A 23,991-nucleotide genomic window follows, 5' to 3' on the forward strand; every position below is an offset into this window, starting at 1 on the left:
GAACATAGTGCATACTTATTGGTATGGTAGGGATAAGTAAATCTGCCCTTTCCCCACTGTAGTGTGATCTCTGAATTGGTATATATAATTAGGGGGATGTGGGGGCACAGCCCCCTAGATGAGGACGGTCCAGTGTTCACTGATTCCTCAAGTGGTGGCTGTGCCCCCCCACCCCACATTAATTATATCTCCCAACTTCAACATCCCATTATTATATCTCTCAACTTCAACATCACATTACAGTGGGGAAAGGGTAGATTTCCTTATCCCTACCATACCAAAACAATGAGTGTGAAGGTCACACAGAAAAACCAATCAGTAAAAACTAAATGAAGACTCCAGCCAAGCTGGAACTTCCAATGAGTGACCTCTCAAACCTCTTGAATCAGCGGCACATGGGATATATGCAAATGACCCTTATAAACACCAGGTGTTTCACCTAATTGGCAATTCTGAATGCCCATGACTTGTTTCATCGTTTTAATGGACAATTTCAGGCCAATAAGATAAAACCCACTAGCTGTAGATATACATATTTCAGCCTTGTTGTGACTTCACCACAGAACAAGCATAGTGTTTGACTAAACATAAAAAACACAGGGCTGTTATACCCAGCTGAAGTCCATTATCATTAGGGTGACTGCAAAATATATCCCATGTGCCTCTGATTCTAGAGGTTTGAGAGGCCATTCATTGGAAGTTCCAGCTTGACTGGAGTCTTAATTTAGTTTTTACTGATTTGTTTTTTTTCTGTGTGACCTTTTTATTCATTGTTTTAGTTTATTTGGGATATTTTTCAGTCACACTAATGATAATGGACATCAGCTGGGTATAACAGCCATGTGTTTTTATGCGTAGTCAAACACTTTGCTTGTGCTGTGCTGATGAGGTCATAACAAGGCCAAAATATGCATATCCACAGCTAGTGAGGTTTGGCTTTATTGGCCTGAAATTGTCCATTAAAACAACAAAAAAAGTCATGGGCATTCAGAATCCCCAATTAGCTGAAACACCTGGTGTTCATAAGGGTCATTTGCATATATCCCATGTGCCTCTGATTCAAGAGGTTTGAGAGGTCACTCATTGGAAGTCCCAGCTTGGCTGGAGTAATTTAGTTTTTAACCCTACCATACCGGTAAGTATGTACTACGTTCCATTTTGTCAAGGTCGGTCTTGGGTCAAGTGGTGCCCTAGGCAAAAGGGTTCCACAGCGCCCCCTCACACCACCTGGTGACCCCATCCTGGGCTAGTTACACCATCTGGTTTACTGGAAAGACGCTCCTGCTAGAGTGGTGCCCTAGGCAGCTGCCTAGTTGGCCTATGCCTAAGGCTGGCTATGCATTTTGTTTGTTGGCCAGCTGTGATCATTTAATGAAATTATTTACGATCATATGGCCTTTCGATGAACGGAAATTTTGATGGTATGTGTACGATAAATGGTAATTTGATAAATATGCTGTTCGATCTGTAAACATAGACCAGACTGAGATGGCAGCTGGAGAGTGTAATGAAGAGGCAGAACATGTGTGCCACTCTTGGGGGGGGGGGTTAGATTTGCTTGGGGGTGCACATGCAAGTCATCATTTCTCCTGGTAGACTCTGTAGAAAACTGCCTGTGGTGCTCACCGATTGGTGGATGGCACTGTCCTGGTGGATGGCACTGTCCTGCTGGCTTACATCTCTTGCATAAGTAAAGGACAGCACTAACGTCTGTTGTACTTCCCACTAATTATTTGTAAACTGAGCATGGACAGCGTCTTAGGGACCTATTGCAAAAAACCCTCTATTTTTGTGATGGTTCCCAGATTTCTCCTCACCCACACATGGATGTTCAAGGCTTTGGTCAGTGGTGGACCTGAACTGATGGTCAGTAGACAGTGGGTTGGGAAAAAATATCTTTATTTTTTCAGTAAAAGTATATTTCTTGTAGTTTAAAATACTAAGAAAAACACAATTTTGATAAGTATAAAATGAGATCATTCAAAATGTGACCATTTCTTTGTATTTAGGTTCATAGGTTGGTACTAGGCTATCGGCCCTAGGGCCTATACAAGCCTAGCCATAACAATTCCCTGACTATTTCTTCCCACAGTATTTACTTCCCTGGACCCCTGTCTAAGAGGGCGACTGACGTGATCCCCGAGGTGAATTTCCTATCTCCCATCCAGTCATTAAAGTTCCTTTTGAAGAGGGCCAAAGAGGCGCTCTGCTTGACATGTGTGGGCAGTTTATTTCAGAGTCTGGGGAGTCTCTTGGTCAGGAACCTATCCCTCCAGCATTTTTTGTTCATTGTGATGACAAGGTTTAGATCCCTGGAGCGCGTGTCTCTTGAGGGATTGGGATTTATTTAAGTGTAGCATGTCCAACAGCTCTGGGTTTGACATGGCCTTGTATGTTAAGCAGAGATCGCCTCTGAGTAGATGATATGCGACAGAGTATAGGTGGAGTTTTTTAGATGGTCAGCATAGGGCATCTGCTTTAGGCTTGTGATTCTTTTAGTGAGGTATTTCTGTGGCCTTTCCAGTTGTTGCAATTGCTTGAGAGGTACATACCAAATGGGGTGTTGTATTCTACAATGGGTCTAATGAGAGATGAGTACAGTGGGACAATGACCTCCTTTTTTCTGGATGAAAAACCCTTAATGATGAGGTGTGCCACATGAAAGGATTTCCTGACTGTTGTGGCCATGTGGTTATCGAAGGTGAGACCACTTTCGGTGTTTAGTGTACTGCCACCTATGTGGTAATTCATGGGTACATGTTTTTTCCCCAAAGGGGATAGCTATACGTTTTTTGGCATTGAGCTTCAGCCCATGGCTGTGGCACCAAGCATCTGTTTCTCTAAGGCCTTTTTGTAGAATATCCACATCATTTGGGGATTCAGTAATGGCTCCCAGTTTGCAGTCATCTGCAATCTTTGTTAGCCAGAGTCCCTTAGTGTTGGCCTGTACTTCAGAGAAGTAGATGCCAAACAAGAGCGGTCCCAGGACTGAACCCTGAGGTTCTCCACTTGTCACTTGTCTGGAGCTGGATTTGGAGTCGGCTACTTTTACAGTGTGCGTTCTGTCAGTAAGCAGGTTGGCAACCCATCAAGTGACGTAGGGATTAATGCCCAGCTTAGTAAGTTTATCTATGATTCCAGAGTGGGGGATGGTGTTGAAGGCCTTGGCGAGGTCAAGATAGGCTGTGTGGACCACCTTACCCTTGTCCACGGCTCTGGAGACTGATTCAAAGAAGTCAATCCGGTTCAGGAGACAAGATCGGCCCTTCACAAACCCAAACTGCTTGGGGTCAAGTGTTTGAAGGTTGCCAATGTCTTTGTTTATAAGTTCCATGATAATACGTTCCATGACCTTGCAGATCAGGCTCGTCAGACTGATGGGGTGGTAGTTGCTGGGATCCAAGGTGGATCCCTCCTTGTGGAGTGGGATAACTGTAGCTGTGTGCCATTCAGTGGGCACGAAGTCTGAGGGGAGGCTATGATTAAACATGACACTTAGGTGAGGTGCCAGTTCATTTTGTAGTTCATGTAGTACACAGCCTGGAATGTTGTCTAGTCCCATGGATGCTGTATTCTTATCTTTGGAGAGTGTGTTTTTTACCGGTGTGGCCATTATTACCGGAATTTGGCAATCTTTCGATATTGAGATGGGCCCTTTAGTGGGTGAGAGGGGGGTGAAGTTTGTACTGAATCGATCTGCCAGAATATTGGCAATATACTTAATGCCATTCTGTTATAGCTCAGAGCAGATCTGAGCATTGCCATTTAGATTCTTGACATAGCTGTAGAATGCTTTGTGGTTGTCTTTGGAACCTTTGGCAGTTTTATTTTCATAACCAGCTTTAGAGGATTTTATGAGGGATCTCAACTTCTTACTGAGGCTGGTAAGGGAGTTTTTTGCATCCTGGGATTTTCCTATTTTTTGCAATATTTTCTTCCTTTTGTTGTAAAGTTGTTTATGGCCTTGATCTACAGTGGCAGTCTGGAGTGAACCGTAACCATGTGGAACTTTGACTTCTTGATAAATAGCTTCAGATTGCACAGATCTAAGATTGGTCCCAGGTTCCCTGTCTTTTTTCTGGCACCAAAAAGAAGCATGAATAGGTTCTACACCCTTGTTGCTTGGTGAGGACCCTTTGGATGACCTTTCCTAGAAGTTTCTGAACCTGTTGAATGGCGTTCTCCCTCTGACTGGACTGCACATTGGGGAGACTCCTCCTGCGGCTTGAAGGTGGAAGAGAAAAGGGAATATAGTGACTTCTGGAAATTATGTTTAGCATTCAGTTGTCATTTGTTAGATTTGTATGGCATCTAGGTGCAATGATAATGTGCCCCAACTGCCTCCAGAGTAGGACAGTCAGGCAATGCTTCAGGAGTGCTGGTAAGGCCTGTCAGAGAAAGGTTCTCTGAAGTCCTGATTCTGCAGATCCCCTCTGCCTCTAGGGTAGCATCTGCCATGAAATCCTCTTCCTCTAGAAGAGGAATCTTCTTGGAAATCCAGGAAAGGACTTTGAGATTTCCTGGACCACTCCATTTTCCCACTCCATTTGTTCCTTGAAAAGGTCTGTTGAGGGGAAGAAAATTTGATCTCTACAACAGAGAAGTCCTCTGCTCACTGCGAGTAAGAATTTCTTTGACTAATGGTCGAAAAAGGGAAGAACCATCAAAAGGGGTATTTATGAAGGATGTCTTAAAGGGTTCTGCAAACCCACAAAGACTCATCCAGGCATGTCTTCTAAGGGCTATGCCTGTTCTGGCTGCTTGAGAGGCTCCTTCTGCAGCATTAGAGATTAGCTTCATCAAGGAATTAGAGCCATAGGAAAGAGTGGCCAATTGGGGAGATACTTCTTGTGGTCCTCCTTTAAAAAGGACTCTGTCAGAGAGTTGGTATGTTCTTTAACCAAGGTCCCTCTGCAGTACAGACCTACAAAATGTGCCAAGTAATTTAATGCTCTGTGTAAAAGTAGCTGAGGCATAAATGCACTTCTTGTGTCTGCCCAATGCCTTCCTTGTTCGCAGGGTAAACAGTGGAGCTCTATTCTGCTAGTTCTTTCTTGCTGGCTGCTGACACCACAATGACTAAAACATAAAACTACTGTTCAATCTCAGCCTTACTACAGGATATGTGCCCAAAGAGTGGCATACAGCAACAGTGGTCCCTCTCCATAAAGGTGGTGCCTCAACGGATCCTGGAAACTATCGCCCCATAAGCCTGACTAGCTTGGTCTGCAAAGCTATGGAAAGGATCATCATGGACCTCATAAATAAAGATATTGGGGACCTACAGACACTGGATCCTACCCAGTTCAGCTTTAAGGACAGATCCTGCCTATTAAACCTGGTTGATTTCTTTGAAACGGTCACGTTGACGAGGGGAAGGTGGTCCACACAGCCTACTTGGACCTCGCAAAAGCCTTCAATACAATACCCCACTCGGGCATTATAGATAAGCTCACCAGCTTAAATATAAACCCCTATGTCACTAGATGGATTGCAAACTGGCTCAAGGACAGAACCCACATGGTTAGAATTGCTGGAGCCATGTCAGACTCCAAACCAGTTACAAGTGGTGTCTCACAAGGCTCAGTCCTGGGACCTCTCTTGTTCGGTATATATTTCTTGGAGGTACAGGCCAACACGGAAGGACTGTGGCTGACCAAGTTCGCAGATGACTGCAAACTGGATGCCATAATAGTCTCTCCAGCCGACACAAGCATCCTCCAAAAGGGCCTCATAGAAACAGACAACTGGTGCCAGAGCCATGGCCTCAAGCTAAATGCCAAAAAGTGTATAGTCATCCCCTTTGGCAAAAACAAAGTGCCCACAAATTACCACATAGGTGGTAATCCATTAAGTACAGAAGACGTAATTAGGGACCTGGGGACCCAAGTTGATAGCAATCTCTCATTTGACAACCACGTGGCCAAAGTGGTTAGAAAAACATTTTATATAGCCCACCTAATCATGAAAGGATTCACATCTAGATCAGGGGAGGTCATCGTGCCTCTTTACTCATCCCTCATCAGGCCCATAATTGAGTACAATGCCCCTTTTGGGATGTACCTTACCAGACACCTGCAGCAACTGGAAAGACCCCAAAAGTACCTCACCAAGAGGATAAAAGGTCTCAAACAGATGCCATATGCTGCCCGGTTAAAGAAACTCCAGCTCTACTCAGTGGCATACCGCCTGTTCAGAGGCGATCTGTGCCTGACGTATAAAGCCATGTCCAACCTGGAATTAATGGACATGCTGCACCTCAGAAAATCCAAATCCCATCGAGCTACATGCTCGAGAGACTTGAACCTCAGCACTGAAATAAATAGGACATGCAGGAGGGACAGATTCATAACCCAGAGGCTCCCTTCACTCTGGAATAAAATCCCAGTCCAGGTTAGGCAGAGTCCCTCATTGACTCTCTTCAAGAGGAATCTAGATGAGTGGATGGGAGATCGTAGGTTTACCCCGGGTATCACTTCTGTGTCACTGTTAGACAGAGGCACAGTATACTAACTTCGAAAAAGGGCATAGCAAAATAAATTTAAAATGGGTGACTAAAGCCAAACACATTCTGGCTAGGCTTATAAATGCCTATGGCAGATAGCCTAGTATGAACCTATGACATCAACGGGGATACCTTTGCTCCAATGTGAAAGATAGTTAGGCAGGCTGAGGTACTTATTTGCATGCTTGGGTATGGGCTCCATAGTGTCTGAAAGGTTCATCATTTGTACAATATAGTCAATTATTAAAGGGTCTTGTACTGAAATGTTTAGGAAAAAATAACATGAAATTATTGCAATGGTATGGTCCAATGTAGGTAAGAGCAAATCCAATTCAGAATGGCTATTTGAAACTGATGGATCTGCAATATTTTCAAATCAATCCAGTTTAAATAAAAGTATAATTAACTATTTTGCTTAAGACATCTGTGTAATTGAGTCAAAAAATAAACATGTTATGTTGCTATAACACCAGACCTAAAATATACTTTTCTGTAAATGATGCTTTCCATCTTTTTAAATGTAGTAGAAGAGAAACATGATATTTAAAAGTATATTTTCTGATATAAATTTAAGGTTCTGCTGTTTCATTGCCTTTGATGCTAGGAATCCAATCAAAGAGCATTTGGTAGCTAACCTATCTAATTTCCTTTTCTATTTTAAACCATTATAGTGATTAAATGAGTTGACTGTAGTGGTGTTGCTGCGGTAGCGTTGTCCCCTCACAGTTAGACGTTGCCCGTTCGATTCTCAGAGCGTCTTCTGTGTGGCGACATGCGTGAATGGGCATTCCTTCGTTGAAGGTTGTGCGTTAGGCCCGGCAAGCCAGCACGTAAAAATCTACTGCCAATCATTAACGGACCGGAGTTCCGCTGTGGCGACCCCTAACCGGGAAAAGCCGAAAGAGAGAACATAGAGATTAAATGAGTTGAGCTGCAGCTTTAGAGAGAATGGCCAAAATAAATAAAAACAAGCAGAATTGGGGTACTCCATTCTTGAAAATGCTCAGTAGTGAATCTCATTAGCGAAGTGCTGTTTATGAACCAATGTAAAGTGTATGAAATGCAGTAGTGGCAATGTTGTATACTTTTTCCAATTTAATAAAATATATTCTGAAAACAAAAGAATAGGTTATGTTCAGATTATAATCTAAGGGTAGAAAATGAAACTTTGGATTTGGACTGATTTTACATTAGATACATTAAGTATGGAGAATGGCATAAAGAAAGGAGGTAGATAGGCTTTATTCACCATTTTTGTGTGATGGTGTTGTAGATAGACCTATGTTTTAAGTACTGATGGCAGTACAAGTCTATGGCAGCATATCTGAATTTTGCCTTTTACAGGAGTCTGGTGGTATTGTGAAGGGAAGTGGAAATGAGAAAGATCTCTCCATCATCCAATTTTTTTCAAAGGATGTGTTAACAGGGAAAAGGTGTGCCATGTACTAAAATTTTGTCCTTTGTCCCAGTTATTGGAATCTATTAAAAACACCTGATAAATTTTGTCCACAGTTTTGTGTGTGAATCTGGTCTTAAAACTTCAACAAACTTTCAGAAGGGATTTTTCAATTCTGTCATCTTTCAGCAATTTAGATGCAAGTATTCTTCTGTGGGAAACATTTTAAGTTTGAGAGCGGTCTTCAACATAAAATTGTACACAAACTGGTCCAACAGTAGAATTGTTAATGAGTGATCTCCGTAGGTCCTGTTTCAGTGGGTCTTTAGCTTTCCTCTACTTTTTCTTAGTGTGAACATTCCACAGAATTCTCCTTGCATTTGCAGCTTAGTTAGCCAATTTAAGAGGGGTATTTGGGTTAAGTTTGAATAAAGAGCATTATCTTGGGGAGAACAGCCATTTATACAGTTGTTATTCTAAACTAGTCCAGAAAAGTAATACTGTATTCCATTTTAGGATCTTTTTTCAGGGAACTCCTGGAACAGTGTACGAGATCTCCGCTGGTAAAGTTTTATTCTTATAAGTGAAATAAATCAAGTATTTGATTTCTGTGTTATAGTACTTTCCATTTCAGGATCTTTTCAATGTGGTCTTAACAGGGTTTTGTGATTCTGGTCTACAAGTTTCTGTAGAGATTATAGATATCCTTATGCGTGTGAGGATAAAAAGCAGGCTCATTAGCGCAACCTTTTTTTAATAAATCCCAAGTGGTCAGCATTGATTAGATTAGGTCTAATTTGATACCCAAAGTTTATGCTAATGGCTTGGTTTATCATTTTCTAGATGTCTTACTCTTGTTAGGATTATGGATCATTATAACTAGTTTAGACATCTGTACAAGTTACCTTTGGCCATCAGTGTTAAACTGTAGTAGACCTTTATGGGTACATGTCAGTAAAATGAGAACTTTTGAAACCACTGCCAGTGAAACCAATACAGTGGGTAGTAAGCAGAACATTTAGAAATCCATTACCATCTAAAACCCAACCAAAACAAACAAGAAGTGTTTTTAAGGGGCTAACCCCTTGAATCTTTTGGAGAGCGGTACTGCCCCCATACTCCTGTAACTTGAATGAATTGACTCTGTGGCTGCGAAGACATGAGAAAGAGCAAAGACCATGAAAATGAAAAAAGCAGTATAACGGAACTGCAGCCACAGATCAAAGAACACAGGAATATATTCACTACTTCCAGTTACCCAGACCCTCTAAACTGATGCCATACACCATAGACCACGTACATAGAAACTAATTCTCCACAAACCGCACTGACAACAGAGATCGTTGCTATAACTGCTATTCAATGTATATGGTCCAGCAAAATTAATGTACTAGAACTGCATGATTCCATACCTTATTTGCCATGTTTTCTTAAATGCTTTATTAATGCAGGTTTACTGCTGGATACTTCTTAGGTTTTTAAACTTTGTTTTAGATTTTAGTTTTTGGTTAAGATCATAACTGTTTATTTGTACTTGGCAGTGTACCTGCCATAGGCTTATTTTATCCATGCCTTGTTTTTTAATTTGATCTGAGCTAGTGGGACTTTTGTAGAGACCCTTGGAAAAGTTGATTAGGGTTTAATTTATGTTTGAGTAGAAAGTCCATTGTTAACTATTCTGGCATCCAGTGCCATTCTTCAGTCTGACACTCCTCTCAACTTTAAGTTGAGAAGCAAAACAAAAGACCTCAGCTCTTATTTTAAACTATAGCAAACTGCTTACTGACGTTTAAAATGAAAGTAGAGAAGTTTATGGCCAAAACATACTGCTAAAGCACTTCAGTTTAGACCACAAATACAATACCGACATTCATTTCTGAATGTTAGTAGTGCACTGTAGACCAATCACCATCTGCCAACCGATCCCTTTAACACTTTGCGCTGGGGTTGATTGTTCCTTACCCCCACCCTGACTATGCTTCTGAGCACGGTATTGAAGGTAACTAATGTCTTTTGCCCTGTAAAAGACTTTCTTTCCCTTTGCTCCTGAATAGCACAAAAATATGCAACAGCTTTACGTTCTACTTTTTTTGGATTTTCATAACCTGGATTTACTAACCAGAGGAGTTTTTTTTAGTTTTATGTCTGAGTTTTTGCCCTGATATTCTAGATGGTAGACTTGATCTGTAAATTTGCTTACATAAACTCTCTTCATTGTTGGATTACTTTCTGTATGACAGCTTATTTATATTTAATTTTTAAAACTTAACAAGCCATCATTTTTCTGGAGGAAACAAATGTTTGCCAAAGTCTGAATACATTTTGAAAGCTGTACAGACATTTTTTAAGTAAGAGGCACAAAAAGGCTGTTCTGTTGATGAAGAGGCAAAGCATCCATCTGTGCTTGTAGTGACCTGAATCTGAGAATATATTTGAATTATTGGGACTCTGTGCTGGTAGCGACCTGAATCTGAGAATGTATTTAAATTATTGGGAACATCACCTGATAGTTAAGCTTTCTTATCCTGAGAGTAAAGTATGGGAGGACTTGCCATTGTACGGGGGAGTAGTATAGTGCCCTGCACATGGTGGGTGCTTACACTATTTGTGCTGATGTCATTTCATGTTGCCCTCTATATTAAGGAAATTGACCAGTCTGTTGCAGAGCATCTCATCTACTATCTACTGCTCCCCACAGGGTCTTTACTTTGGTCTCTAGTTTGCAAGGCTTTTATCCCCCAATAAGTTGGGAAAGCTCCCCTAGTAAAGAAACATATCTGGGATTGTCTGGAAAACAGTTGTAGATGTTCCTTGAAAGAGACTAGCTGTGAGCAATACAGTAAGCAGAAGGGCAGCAGTAGGTTGAATCAGGGCTGGGGGGATAAAATGTATAAACCAAAAGTTAATTTAAAAATATACTCAATGCAGAATTGTATTCCTGATTTCTATGGTGCCTTTGTCTTGCTGCACCTTCCCTGTCTGCACTCCACATATTCTGTGTTCTGAAGCCTAAGACCATTAAATGCTGTAAAGCAGAGGATTCTGGTAGCACAATCATTTTGTATAAAAGCTAATTACTGCTACTTATTTGCCTGTGCTATTTAAATAATGTCACTGTATACTTTCCATATTTTGTAACTATACACAGTGCTACAGTATTCATACAGTAAACTGTTACACAGGAAAACTACATAGTCATCAACCTCCTTTTCCAATTTTTAAAAGCCGAAAGAAGAAGAAGACACGGGATCGGGATGTCATGTTTTTACAGCCGAGTGGCTAGCCGTGATGTGGTATACAGAAAAACTACATGTTTAACTCCCCCCTAAAAAAAGCGCAGCACAGTAACTTCAACTCTTTCTTGATATAAAAGAGTATAACAATAGGAGAATATGTTGCTGTAGAATAATTTTATTCTGCATTTTTTAATGTAAATTGCAGGTATATTGATTTGTAGTAATGTGCATCAGTGGCATTCATAGTCATGTCAGCTTGTGTTTGCTGTTTAGAGAGTTTACCCTATTGTTGTGAAAAGATAAAACACAGTGAGTGAAGAATGTGTAATCACACACACACACACACACACACACACACATACATATATTATAGAAGAAAGTTAAGTTTTAAGCAGACATGACAGTAGCTTTGCACTACACACTTTGTAACACATTGTAGTGCTTAGTGTTTGGAGGATTATGAGAATGAGAGGTAATGTGCAGACATAAAACGTATAATGAGATCTGCATGATGCTGAAGATAGGAGTGAAACCCTAACTACCTTGTGTGTTGTTTTTTTTTTTAAGTATCTATTATAGATGGATGGCAGTTGAGAAGGCTGTATAGTGGTTTTGCTCTGTGCCTGCCAACCATCAAGTCTTCAATGAAACACTACCCTGCCTGAGGGCAGCCATTGACCAGGCAACCATGAGGGCTTTGTGCTCCTGCCAGCCAGCATTCAGGCAACAACAGCATTCTCTTTATTTTGGTCTAACCTCACCCCTGGTGGTGGTGTGAACACGTCACCACCAGGGGGACACCTGTGCAAAAAAAGTAATGAAAACAACCATAACTGAATAGTTTAAAATAAGTGCCCGTTTAACAGAACAAAACTAGCCAATGTTTTCCCCATATAGCAGACTTATGCATTTACTTGATAGCGCTCACATCTTCATATATGGTTGCATATCCTCTTATGATGTGGCATGACTACAACAATTTGTAAGACATGGGCTAGAGCTCTCTAGGGGTACTCGGGGCTGCATTTTTGATTCCCTTCTGATTGTAAGTGTATGTCACTAAATCAGCATCTGTAACATGGGAAAGGGTGCAATACTGTGTAAAAATTCTTTAGCATGTCTTCTATTTTCCTCAAGTATGTGTGGCTATCACATTTGTAATGTTTGTGCTTTTGTGTTTACTATGACAATGTATAAGATAATTTATTGAGATGTTACAGCTGTAGAAATCTCATTGTGCCTCTGCAAGTGCAATATAAACATTAATGTAAGTTTGTTGCGAGTCCTAACTGTAAAATCACTTCATAACAGGAATAGTAAGCTTATGTAAATTTCCTCAGTTTATGATTGAAGAAGACTTATTAGGGGATCAAACTTCACAAAGTAAATGTGTGATCAATGAGTGGAATCATTTATGTCTTACGCTGTTCTGTTTGCAAACTGGCATAAACCAGACCTCCTAGTAATCATTTTTCTCTTTTGCAAACAGGTGGATGCTGGAAGTAGTGATGACCACTTGGGAAATCAAAGGTATGTACAATATTTTATGGCATACATAATGGATAAAATGCATAGACTTGTCTATAAATTGTAGATTGTAATGTTTACTTCTTAATGCATTTGTTTTCTTTATATTTAAATTGCTTTAAATATTCTTATTCCTTATAGCCACCTATACTTAAAAGTATTATGGCTATGCTTGGATTGGTCGTAACATGATCTTAAATACTTGGCCTTCTTCCCTCATCCCATTTACATAAGTGGAAAAAGAGCACAAATATACTCTGTTAATTTTTGCTTCCATCTGGTCAGGTTGTTTTCTACAAATTTCATCAGTAATGAGATGAATTATGTCTGCAGTTGTCTAAGGACTACACTACTAATTCCTGGGAATAATTTATGTGAAGCTATCTAATCATCAAAATTTAACTTGAAGGAATCTAAGGTGTTACACTATGTAAAATACTAGGGAAGTTTGTCTAATGTGTATAGGGTGCTGTTTGGGTAATGAACCTCTCCCTCCCAGAAGTATGTTGCAAAGTAATTTGAGTTTTGGAGTGAGTGTTCCTAACATTACCGGTGCATCCAAGGTGAAGAAGATTTAGTAAAACAGAATCTTTCATAATCCAAAAGGCAAGACTGAGATCTTCACATCAGAGTCTGTACAAGACCAAAATAAGGTGAAAAACGTTTTAATCTGCCCAGATAACTAAGGGAGCCCAACTGCTTGATTTGGAAACTTTGAGGTCTTTCAGGCTGAGATATGGTGGTGAAATGCATACCGAATGAAGTATTATATTCAATGATGACCTAGTAAGGGAATAATACAGAGGGACTGAGTCCTGTTTGGATCTTTGTTTTTAATAATTAACTGAGCAATGAGAAAATATTTCTTTACAATAACTGGTACTTTATGATCAAGAGACAGTTCTTTGTTCATGAAAGTTTCTAGGTCTCAAATCACTATAGCGACTTTAAGCAAGGTTGTATTTATGTGATAATCAGTGGGAAAGGCTTTTTTGCCAGACATGGCTATATTGTGTTTTTTTGTTTGTTTGTTTTGTGCTTTATGTGTAGGGCACCGAACAACAGATGCTATACCTCTATCTAGCCCTGCTTATAGTATACAAGAGTCTGTGGGGAATTGTTAATGGTACCCAGTTTGTAGTCGTCTGTAATCTTGGTCAGAGAAGTAGATGCCAAAGATACGGAGATGCAAAAATAGTGTCCTGTAGGACCCATTGGTGATTAACCTGTTAGATAAAAAGGTAACATTAACTTTATCTTGGGTATGATCAAAAATCCAGTTAGCAGTTCATCAGGTAATATGGAATGCTGTCACATAAATACAATCGTACTTAAGGTTGCTACAGTTATTAGAAGCCTAGTTACATTCATCAATAATGAACTGTCCTTTGGAAGTCTAGTATTATATGGGAGTTAAAGTTTAATCTAGTAAGTTTGTTAATAATGCCCGCATACCGAATCATACTGAATTGCTTGGCAAGTTTCAGATGAGCAGCATGGATAGAATGACTGCTGTCACTAGCTTCGGTCACACCCTCCAAAAAGTAAACAAAATTAAGCAGGTTAGACCCGTTGTTCACAAAACCATATTAAATGATTAGATGGCTTCCCTGTGGAATCACCTGTCACTGAGTATGGGATGGGCCAAAAACCTTAACTTTGAATGGTTTGGGGATATAATATGCACACTATATTTTCTGGGATTCACACTTGCAGATAATGTCCCCCTTTAACTAGTTTTAGTAGTTAGTGTTTGACATAGTACAAAGAGCTTAGTTGTGGAGTAGACTTTTTGAGCAAGTTTTTACATGGTTGCCAAATTTTAGCTTATTGCCTCAATATATCCATAATTAATAGTAGAAACTGTTTCTAGAGGTTTGCCATTTTCAGCAGAAACTTTAACTTAACTAGCTGGAAGTTATGCCTGCCACTGTAAAACAGCAAGCACTTTGACTTTGGTGATAAGGTACAGCTTTTAGACTGCTAAAGCCAGTCTGGAGAATGAACCTGACTGGTCTCTACAGTGCATGGGGACAAGTTATTGTTGTACTCTGAGCTGTGAGTGGTGTCTGAGCTTTAGCTCTTTACATTGGGACCACATAGCCACATAAATACTGAACTGTAAAGAACTTGGCATTTATCCTTGTCTATCAGTGGAGAAGAAACTGAATAGGCATAGTATATTCAACATACTGCATCTTTTGAGTTTTGTCTCTGCCAGACTTGTTCACTGGGCTAGGAATCAGTTTTAATATTAATAATTTTGTAAGAAAAATGTCATGGCTTTCATTGTTGAAGGCTTTACTAAAGTTTAAAATAAAGGTTAAGTGAAATTGCCCAAGTTAAGGTTGCTGCATGTCTTAAGCAATCCTAACTGTGATTGTTCTGACACCCAGCCTGAGTGAAAATGATGCTAAGAGTTAGGCATGGGTGCCACAACCCTACAAAGCACATCTGTGCCACAACCCTACAAAGCACATCTGTTCACACTCAAAGGCATGAAACTATTACGCTGAGCACATAAGGATTCAGTAGTGCAGTACTCCAGATGTGAATAGCTTTGTGCAAATATGCACCAGATGAGTCCCTGAATAAGTACTTTTGCATGGTTGCACCTCCCTTACTTTTGTTAATCTCAATTCAAGGTTACTACACCTTAAAAAAGAGTAATGTGAAATGAATCTGAAAAGTATGTTTTGTTTATCTGAGATGATTAGGATGTTATAGCAAGAGTACAACAGAAGCAAAAATTATTTAAGCATCGTCATAACAGTCTGATTTCTTATGCCTGTATGTTTGCTATCTGACAAAGCAGCTTGAGCAAATTAATTGTGAGAAAACCACTCTAAAGTAAGTAAATATTAGCAATGGGTGTAAATTTGCTGTTGTCAGTGTTGATTTATAGTCATTAATGAATTAAGTGTGTCATCCCCTTAATTAAGTGTGTATCCCCTTAGCAAGACAAGTAACAAGCAAAATGTTCCAGTAGAAACTCTGGCTTGAACAGATTTTGAAAAGAGAGAGAGAGAGAGATTTTTTCCATTTTGCAGGGAAATGCATCTTTCATTATGCTTTTTTTTTTTTATAAGTTTGTGGAAAGGCAGTGTGTCTTTACTTTTCAAAGTAGTAGGTGATATAGTCAAAAGCTTAGTCGGAAACTGGGGTCTGTCTGGGACTGTCTCAACTGCAGCAGTATTCCTTTTATTTATCATCTTCTTACCAGTTGAAGAAAGACATTTGTTAGTGGAATGTTGGAAATTGAGTTATTCCTCCTCTCCTTTTGGCTTTTCCCATTAGGGGTCGCCACAGGGGAACAACAGTCTGCAGAATGATTGGTGGTGGAGTTTTACAGTCTCGAGTTGCCAGCCCAGTGCCCAACCTTCCACATAAGGCGCACACACGTAGACACTCACACCTAGGGCCAATTTAGTGTGTCCAATCCATATGTAGCATGTATTTGGGATGTGGGAGGAAACCAGAGCACCTGGAAGAAGCCCAGGAGACCGTAGGGAGGACTTGCAGACTCCAGTGTTGGAAATGGAGATAATAGTAGCCAAATTGGAGCTAAATAGGATTGGGTTTAGAAAACAGGATTTCATTGGGATAATAATAGCCACCAGGTTTAATTTGCAGAATAGGTAAGCAATAGTTTTGTTAATAGCTTTCTGTTAGAGTTTGGCTGTAGCAAATGCACTTTGTAGGTCAATGTAGTGTTGTAGGATTGCTGTACGACCATGAGAAAGGTACTGTTTGCAAACTTAAGCGGGAAAGGTGGTGGAATGGTCATAAGATACAGCCAGTATTTCTGATGCTAGAATACTTACAGATGTTGAATAGTACCTTTCTAAGTTATCTGTTTTATGTGACATTCATTATGAGCCTGTGAAGGGATAATTTGTGTGAGGCCATATAGTTTTATTTTTTTCTTGCAAATGAATGTTTAGCTAGGATATCCAGTAAACAATGGTGCTGAACTCATTTTATGGGTGATGCATAACCCAGTAAACATTGGTGCTGAACTCATTTTATGGGTGATACTAATATGTGAAGTCAGCTAATGCAGTTTAATTTAGTTATGACCCTTGGGCACATATTGGGCCTTTACTGACCATGCAGCAACCATCAGTGAAGTCCTAAATCAAGTTAACCACATGTTGGTGAATGCCTTTAATCAGGCTATACACCATATTAAGGTTTAGGATAAGTTGGCTTTGGGAATACAAATTCAAGCTTTTTTTTCCCCCTAGAAGTATAAAGAAATGATGGTAGCTTCTATCCTATGTAAAGGGTCACAAGGTTTAATATAATCATAATTATGATTGGTTGAATGAATTATATTAGATGCATGGCAAAGGAGCCAGGATTTTGCTATATTTAACAAAAAGCAGCTACGTATGTTAAAGGGAATGCAGAAACAAGGCACCTCTAATCCTGCCATCCTATTTTTCTCGAACTAGTCCTAAGAATTCCCTTGTGTTAGAATTAGGCGTGCAGAATTCTTTTACTGTTTTTGATGTCACTTCAGGAAGGCTGATTTATCTCATTATCCCCAATGGAGCTCTGGAAGTTTGCAGTAGGTGGAGAAAACGCTTTCTGAGATAATCAGATTATGTCCTCATATTTCAAACAAATACACTTATCTGTGGAACTATAGGAGTTACTGAAGAAGTGTAAACAACATCTCTTCAGCACAGACTGTTTTACAGTGGTAGTATTCTTTAGGTTCTAGAGCTTAAACCTGAATTTATAAGTCACAGTAAACATAGTAACTGTTAAGTTTGTAATACTTTGTAAACAATTTACAATATCTCAGCAGCCAGTTAATATACTGTTAGCAGCATTTTGCTCAACTAGCTGAGAGATTTCATATGATGCTAAACAGTTCTGTCTGTGCTACGTGGTTGTCAAGATATTTAGAAAAAAACATGAAATTTATGACAATATCAATAAATATTATATGAACAGCAATTAATCTCTCTTTACCAGCACTAGGCAGAGGTCAAATAGCAACACAGTTGCATTTGCCATTCTGTAAGCTTTAAGATGGTATTTTGTAATCATTTCAAACCCATGCTTATATACAAAGTATTAATGCAAATATGAACTAGCAGTATTTGATGCCTAGAGGCATCAGTAGGCTATAACTACAGAAATACCTAGAGGCATCACCATGCTGTCATGAATTGTATTGGGATATGCAAGAGTTAGGTTCTGTATAATATTTTAATTTGGCAGCTGTTTCTAGTGAACCTTTTTCAAATCAAGAAGACACAGACTAAATAGCATTACTGTGTCTTTACTGGTAATAGCAGTGATTTGAAGACGTAATGTATTCATATTCTCTAAGTTTAAAGTTGGTTGTAAGCAAAAGAGATTTTGAGTATTCTCTACATTCTGGGTTGGATGTATAGTAGTTTCTAAGACCATTCTAACCTCCGACTGTTGGAAAGCTGTTCTCTTCAATAACACAGGCTATGGACACAGTATTGCTTTTAGGCTGGAGAAGTGTGGAATCTCCGGAAATTTGAGTTCCAGCTTCATCATTTGATTAGCCTAGGAGAATACTTTTTTACTACACTTTTTATCATCAGTTACGGACTTTTTATTGTCATGTTTCCTTTTTTAAAGATAATATACCAGTCGTGAAGGCTGCTGGCAGTTAAACTCCGATGAAATTCTTGTACCTGTTGAAGGCTTCTGTATAGGCAGGAGCCAAAATGTTTTTCTAGGACAAGTAATGACAATTTGAAGTAGGGTATTCTGCTCCAAGAATCCATTTCCATGTTTGTAAAAGTTTCTCTGAAGCACTTTATTTTCAAAGTCTGAAATATGTTTGATAAAAAGATTCAGACTTTGGGGTTTCTAGACCCAGAAAATGTGGGGCATTTCTCCTCTTTTTCCACCCTGAGGAATGTTTTGCTGCTTTAAGACAGAGGAGTACAATTTTGTGGGTTGTGGTGGAATTGAGAAATTGTTTTTTTTTTTCTAAAAGACCCTATAATGTGAGGAGAAAGGTTTTTGTCATTGCTTATTCTTAGTACCAGGATTTTTGGAGATAATGTTGCATTTATTTATTTATTTTATTTTATTTTATTATTTTTTTGACTCGTGACTGGGCAACAAAATAGCAGTTGTATCTGGCCAAGTGACGACTTGAAGCTTTGTTTTTTGGAGACCTGGATGTATGAGAATAGTGACCTTATTTTGGCCTATACTTGTCCACTAGTTTTCTCAGTTACGCACAGACTGCAGGTGTAGAGGGCTAGGTAGTCGATTCTTCAGTGACACCTCTGTTCTTAAATGTCAATAGCAATCTCTTTTGAATTTATTGATACTAAGAACTTGGCCTTTGAAATCCTTGTATATATGACTGCTTGTTAGTTGAACATTTTGAAACTGGAGCTTGCATTATCCGCACAATACTGTAGTCCCCCATGTGGTTACTTATGGGAGATTTTGTCAAATGGGTGACAAACATTTCTATTTTTGAGCAAACTTTCTTTTTGTGACTATATTTGATTTAATTAAAAATGCAGATTCACTTTTTAAGCCACATATCTGGTAAATTCATGTCTTGTCAGTAGAACTAAGAGTGTTTTAGAAATAAATCCATCAGTACGTACTCAAAACTCCTTCACTTATGTCTAACCCTTAAATGGTGGTGATGCTAGTGAAAAACAGTGACCTTTGTAGCACACTTAACATGGACCCTGGTTTTGAGTTGATGTTTTTCCCCATAGTCAAGGCTCTCGGTTTATATCCTTTAGACTTTTTTCTTGCACTTTGAGTTTGAGATTATATCACATGTATTTTTGAAATCCATTAATGATAATGTTTTTGAAAAACATACCGTGTCCACACAGACTATCACTTTGGTTTATTTAACCTGGTCTCAATTTCATCTCCTAGCATTGCTAAAGTTTTTTTTTTTTTTTACAGCAGCACTAAAGTTGACGTCTGCTGAGATCAGTAGCTTTTGTACTCGTTCTGTATTATTCCTATGGTTTCACTTCTCCACCCTTGGGATTTAGGACTTTTTATAACCACTCATGTCTGAGGAAGTAGAGCAGTTGAGAACAGAAATTAAGGAAGTAGTAATGGGATAATGAAAACGGAATTTTTCACAATGCTGACTGATTCTGGCATAAAGCTGTGTTGGCTGCTGTATTCATTTTGAAGAGCAGACCAGACAGAACTGAAACACTTTAAGCACATTCAGTGTGTGCTGTACAGAATAGTAGGACTTGCTCAGGAGCTTCCATATGTGAATGAGATAATGTTTCACTGTGAGCTCACAGCACTGACTACCTCATTGCATTGATTTTGAAGATGTATGTTTTACAGCCTTGGGTGAGGAATGTCCTCATAAAATGCATTTGTAGTGGATGTAGACACAGTATTTCTTTCATTGCTCTCTGAAATGTTTTCTCAGCACATTGTATCGCTATATATGTATCATTTTTCATGGTTGTGGTTACTTGATAAGTGTTAATCGTGGTCTTTGTTGTCACATGATCACTTTGTCTTGTACTAAGCTGCATTGATGACTGGATGTAATGTAACAGGAAATACAGTCATGTACACTCTTGTACATGTGCGACTGCATTCATGGAGCCATCTATGGTGCAGGTTGTACCTGAGCTCTGCAGTCATGCATACTAGCAGCAAATAGGTTGTCTGCTAAATGACATATGTCAGTGTTTTGGTGTCTGTTCTATGGTGGTTATATGGGTTCATATTACGTTATCGAAACTTTAAAAGTTCGAATGCTATATGGCCGAACCCATATGGTCAAACTTTTAAAATTTCAAAAATGACAAAAAAAAAAAAAAAATAGAAAAGCACCTACCTAACAATTGTAAGCAAGGGGCAAGCACCCATGCACCCCCAGCATAGGGGCTGTGACCCCCAAACCCGCCGCTCTTTTAATATACCAACTCAGAGACTGCACTATAGTGCAGTAAAGGGAAATCTTCCCTTTTCCCACTGAATGGAGATCTCCATTAACACGTTCGAACTTTTAAAAGTTCGAACATATGGGTTCGACCATATGGCGTTTGAACTTTTAAAAGTTCAACATAATATGTACCTGGTTACATGAGGGTGTACATTAGTACATAGATGCAGATGTTGTCTTATTATCTAGTCTTGTTCCCTGACAACACTGAGGACTGCAATTTAAACAGTTTCTGCAGTCAGTTTCAGTAATCAGGCCACAGGGTTACAGAAAGGAAGCACAAAGCAACACTGTGCTGAATGAACAGTTACATGCATCACTGACTGTAGATCACATAAAATCACTTAACATCCATATGAGTCATAGTTGCCAGATTAGCTTCATGACAACACATGAACAGTACTGGAAATATTTTCTCAAAAAAAAACAAGTGGGAACAATGAATTCAACAGTGGAAAAATTGGGAGCATGAATTAAAATAAATTAGAAATAAATTTGAACTTTGCCTTTTGTAATCATCCAGGAAATGGGTTTATATCAATAACAAATAGCAAAATGTAGCAGTCTGGCTGTTCATATATACTAATCTTAAACTTAAAAATAGTGAGGCCCAGTACAGTGTTGAGGGAGCAAGACAACTGGAACTGTGGGGAGAAGGGTAGAAGTATCGAAGTAAGCAGCCAATTGTGGGGTAAAAGAAGCTTTAGCTGCTAATTTTAGAGGAGATGGTACAAGAAATAGGAAAGAAGTGAACCAGAAAGAGAGGACAATTGCAAATGCATTTATTTACGTTAATTAAGTAAATCAAAAAGGTGAATGTAGTAGAGTTGCAAAAAATGTGTGCAGTTATGAAGGTTAATGCAAACAAAGGGAAATCAAACTGCTGGAAAGTCTGAAGAAAAGCTAAATCTGTAGGATGGAGGGGAAAGGATATGAATGGAGAGTAGAGGAGTTAAAGCTGTAGAGACCTGGGAGACATGACACTGCTGTCTAAGGTTGTGGTAGGGAGATGTGAAGGAAGCACGCTAAATGGAGTCAGGAGGAGAAGGAACACATGCAGCATAGTATATGGAAAAAGTACTCATGAGATCTGCAACAGTACTTCTTTATAGAAAGGGTTGTGGACTCAAGAAATGGACTACCAGAGTAAGGGAGAGAATTTAGAGGGATTCAAGAGACCATGGGACTGGTGAACAGATGGTGAAGGGAAATGCAAGGAAAGCTAGAAAGGTAAAAACAGTGGACATGCTAAATAGGCATATATTGCCAGTTTCTTCTATCAAGCTAAATCAGTTTAATAAAACTTCTTCATAAATAAAGTAGAACGTTATTCTACTTGTACTCCAGAAAATCTTAAACCTGAATAAATCTGTGAGTAATAAAATGTATCAAGAAAGTAACTTTTTTGTTTAGCATCAGACATGGTTTTACAGTAATTAATCTACATGCCTGCCTTAATGCTGTAGTCTACCTTGAAATCCAAAACTGTATTTGTTACTGCAGTTTTGTGTATAATTGGGGTATTCTACAAGGCTTAATGATATATTTTCACTTACTAAGCCAGTGGAGGGCAGCAGTGCATAGACTATTACTGTTTGCTCTGGCGTGCAGGCCTTTGCACCGAAGCAGAAAACCCAGACACAGTGGGAGATCTGTAAAAATGTCCCATGAACCTGCAGTATGAACATTCAGATTTTAATGCACTAATTCCTCTTCTCTAACCTGGTGGCCGAGTAAATTGCTTTTTATATGAATTCCTTCAGCTCACATAAATGAATAAACGTTGACTTCTTTTTTTGCATTTTAACATCCTTGCATGGACGAAGTGGAGTGTGAATAAACTAACTTCGGTCTGCAGCAATGTACAGAGTGCTTGCTTTTCTGATCTGTTCTGAGAAGTTTGTTTGTGGTAGTTGATCTCGCTTCTTCAATCCAAGAGCAGCACCAGAAACTGTTAAAACTACTTGTAAAAATAATTTCAGTAAGCTCTCTGTAAAGCATTTTCTGAAAACTGTACACCATATATCAAAATCTAATTGAAGAAAGCAGCTTCTGTCATATTTCTGCACAAAAATCTTAAATGTTTCAGAATGGCTTTACATTGTTAAACTGAATACAGTTTGGAAAGAGTTTTAACTTTGACATTCATAATTCCGTAAAGCTGATATCTGTACTGACTTTTTCCTAAAGGAAGTGTATTTTTGAAATACGGCTCTAATGTCTGTGTCCTTGAGATGCTAAGATGCCAGCAAGCCTACTTCCCAATTTTGTCCATCTTTTTGCATTTCCATCTCTTTCCACAATCCTGTCCATTTCACAGTTGCACCCTCCATACCTGTACTGTCTGCTGTAGACCGATGTTGAGATCTGTTTTTTAATATTGCCTTCTTTCCTGCAACTGCAGTGTATTAAAAAAATATATATTTTCCTTCCCCAAATCCATGCCATATAATTCTGGTTAGTGCTTCCAGTTTCCTTCCCACACAGCCAGAATGACAATGCAGGTTCCTTCTCAAATTACTTATTTCACTATGCCATAAGAATTTGCTGTACTTTTATTGTTCAGGAACGTAGACGTCCTGGTTATTACTTCTTTCTGTCCTCTTAAAGATATGTAACTGGTTTTCCTTTCTGTGTGTGTTTATTTTTATATATTTTGATTAAGCAGATGAACTGGACAACAACAAGAGCAGCCAGAGACAGGAAAAAGCACAAAGCAGTGCAGCAACAACAAAAATCAGAAGGGTATGCAAAGAGCAAAAAAACTATGACAGTAAAGTGCAGGTAAAGAAGCTAGATATAAGTATTTCTGTGAACTTGTGAAGTCCAAGAATAGTAGTCAACGTTGTAAATATTATGATAATTGGTACTACAACAAGCAGAACTTAACAGCCTTTCTGGAGTAGAGGGGGATCAAAGCCCTAATTACGATCCAGATGACTGGAGTGTTGAACGAGCTGGCTGTGGAGAGAGGAATGAGGCAGAGTCTACTCACCTCTCTCAGTGAGAAGGACTTGGGTGCATGTGTTCAGGGCTACACAGTCTGCCTACAGTCCTGGTGTAAACTGGAACTGAACAGAGGTTTCTGCCTTCAAGGGGGAGTGGCAGTGTACATAGTGTCACTCCTGGAAGTGGCTGTTTAGGTCTTCTCTATGCTCCATTTTATCCCCAAACATTGGAATCCTGTCATATGTAGGGGAGGGATAGGGCTTAAAAGTGAAAAGCCTCTGGTGACTTCCTGAATTGGCCCCTTAGTTGGCCCAGTGGTCAGGAATCTGGGTGCAGATGTGATCAGTAACCTTACTTTTGACCACCATGTGGCCACAGTGGAGAGGAAATATTTTATGTTGTGCAACTTCTAAGTAAGACA

General features: G+C 39.2%; 1 protein-coding gene across 1 annotated transcript in view; it reads left to right on the forward strand.

Moving 5' to 3' along the window:
* The window catches only part of SSH1 (slingshot protein phosphatase 1), a 1,317,746-nt gene that overhangs the window by 321,608 nt on the left and 972,147 nt on the right, over positions 1 to 23,991 (forward strand). Inside the window, exon 2 of the mRNA XM_044068394.1 lies at positions 12,627 to 12,667. Within this exon, the coding sequence (XP_043924329.1) occupies positions 12,627 to 12,667 (41 nt within the window). The remainder of the gene's footprint in view (positions 1 to 12,626; positions 12,668 to 23,991) is intronic.

The sequence above is a fragment of the Protopterus annectens genome, chromosome 4.part0 (assembly GCF_019279795.1).
Source record: "Protopterus annectens isolate FY-2018-M chromosome 4.part0, PAN1.0, whole genome shotgun sequence".
Classification (NCBI taxonomy): Eukaryota; Metazoa; Chordata; order Ceratodontiformes; family Protopteridae; genus Protopterus; species Protopterus annectens.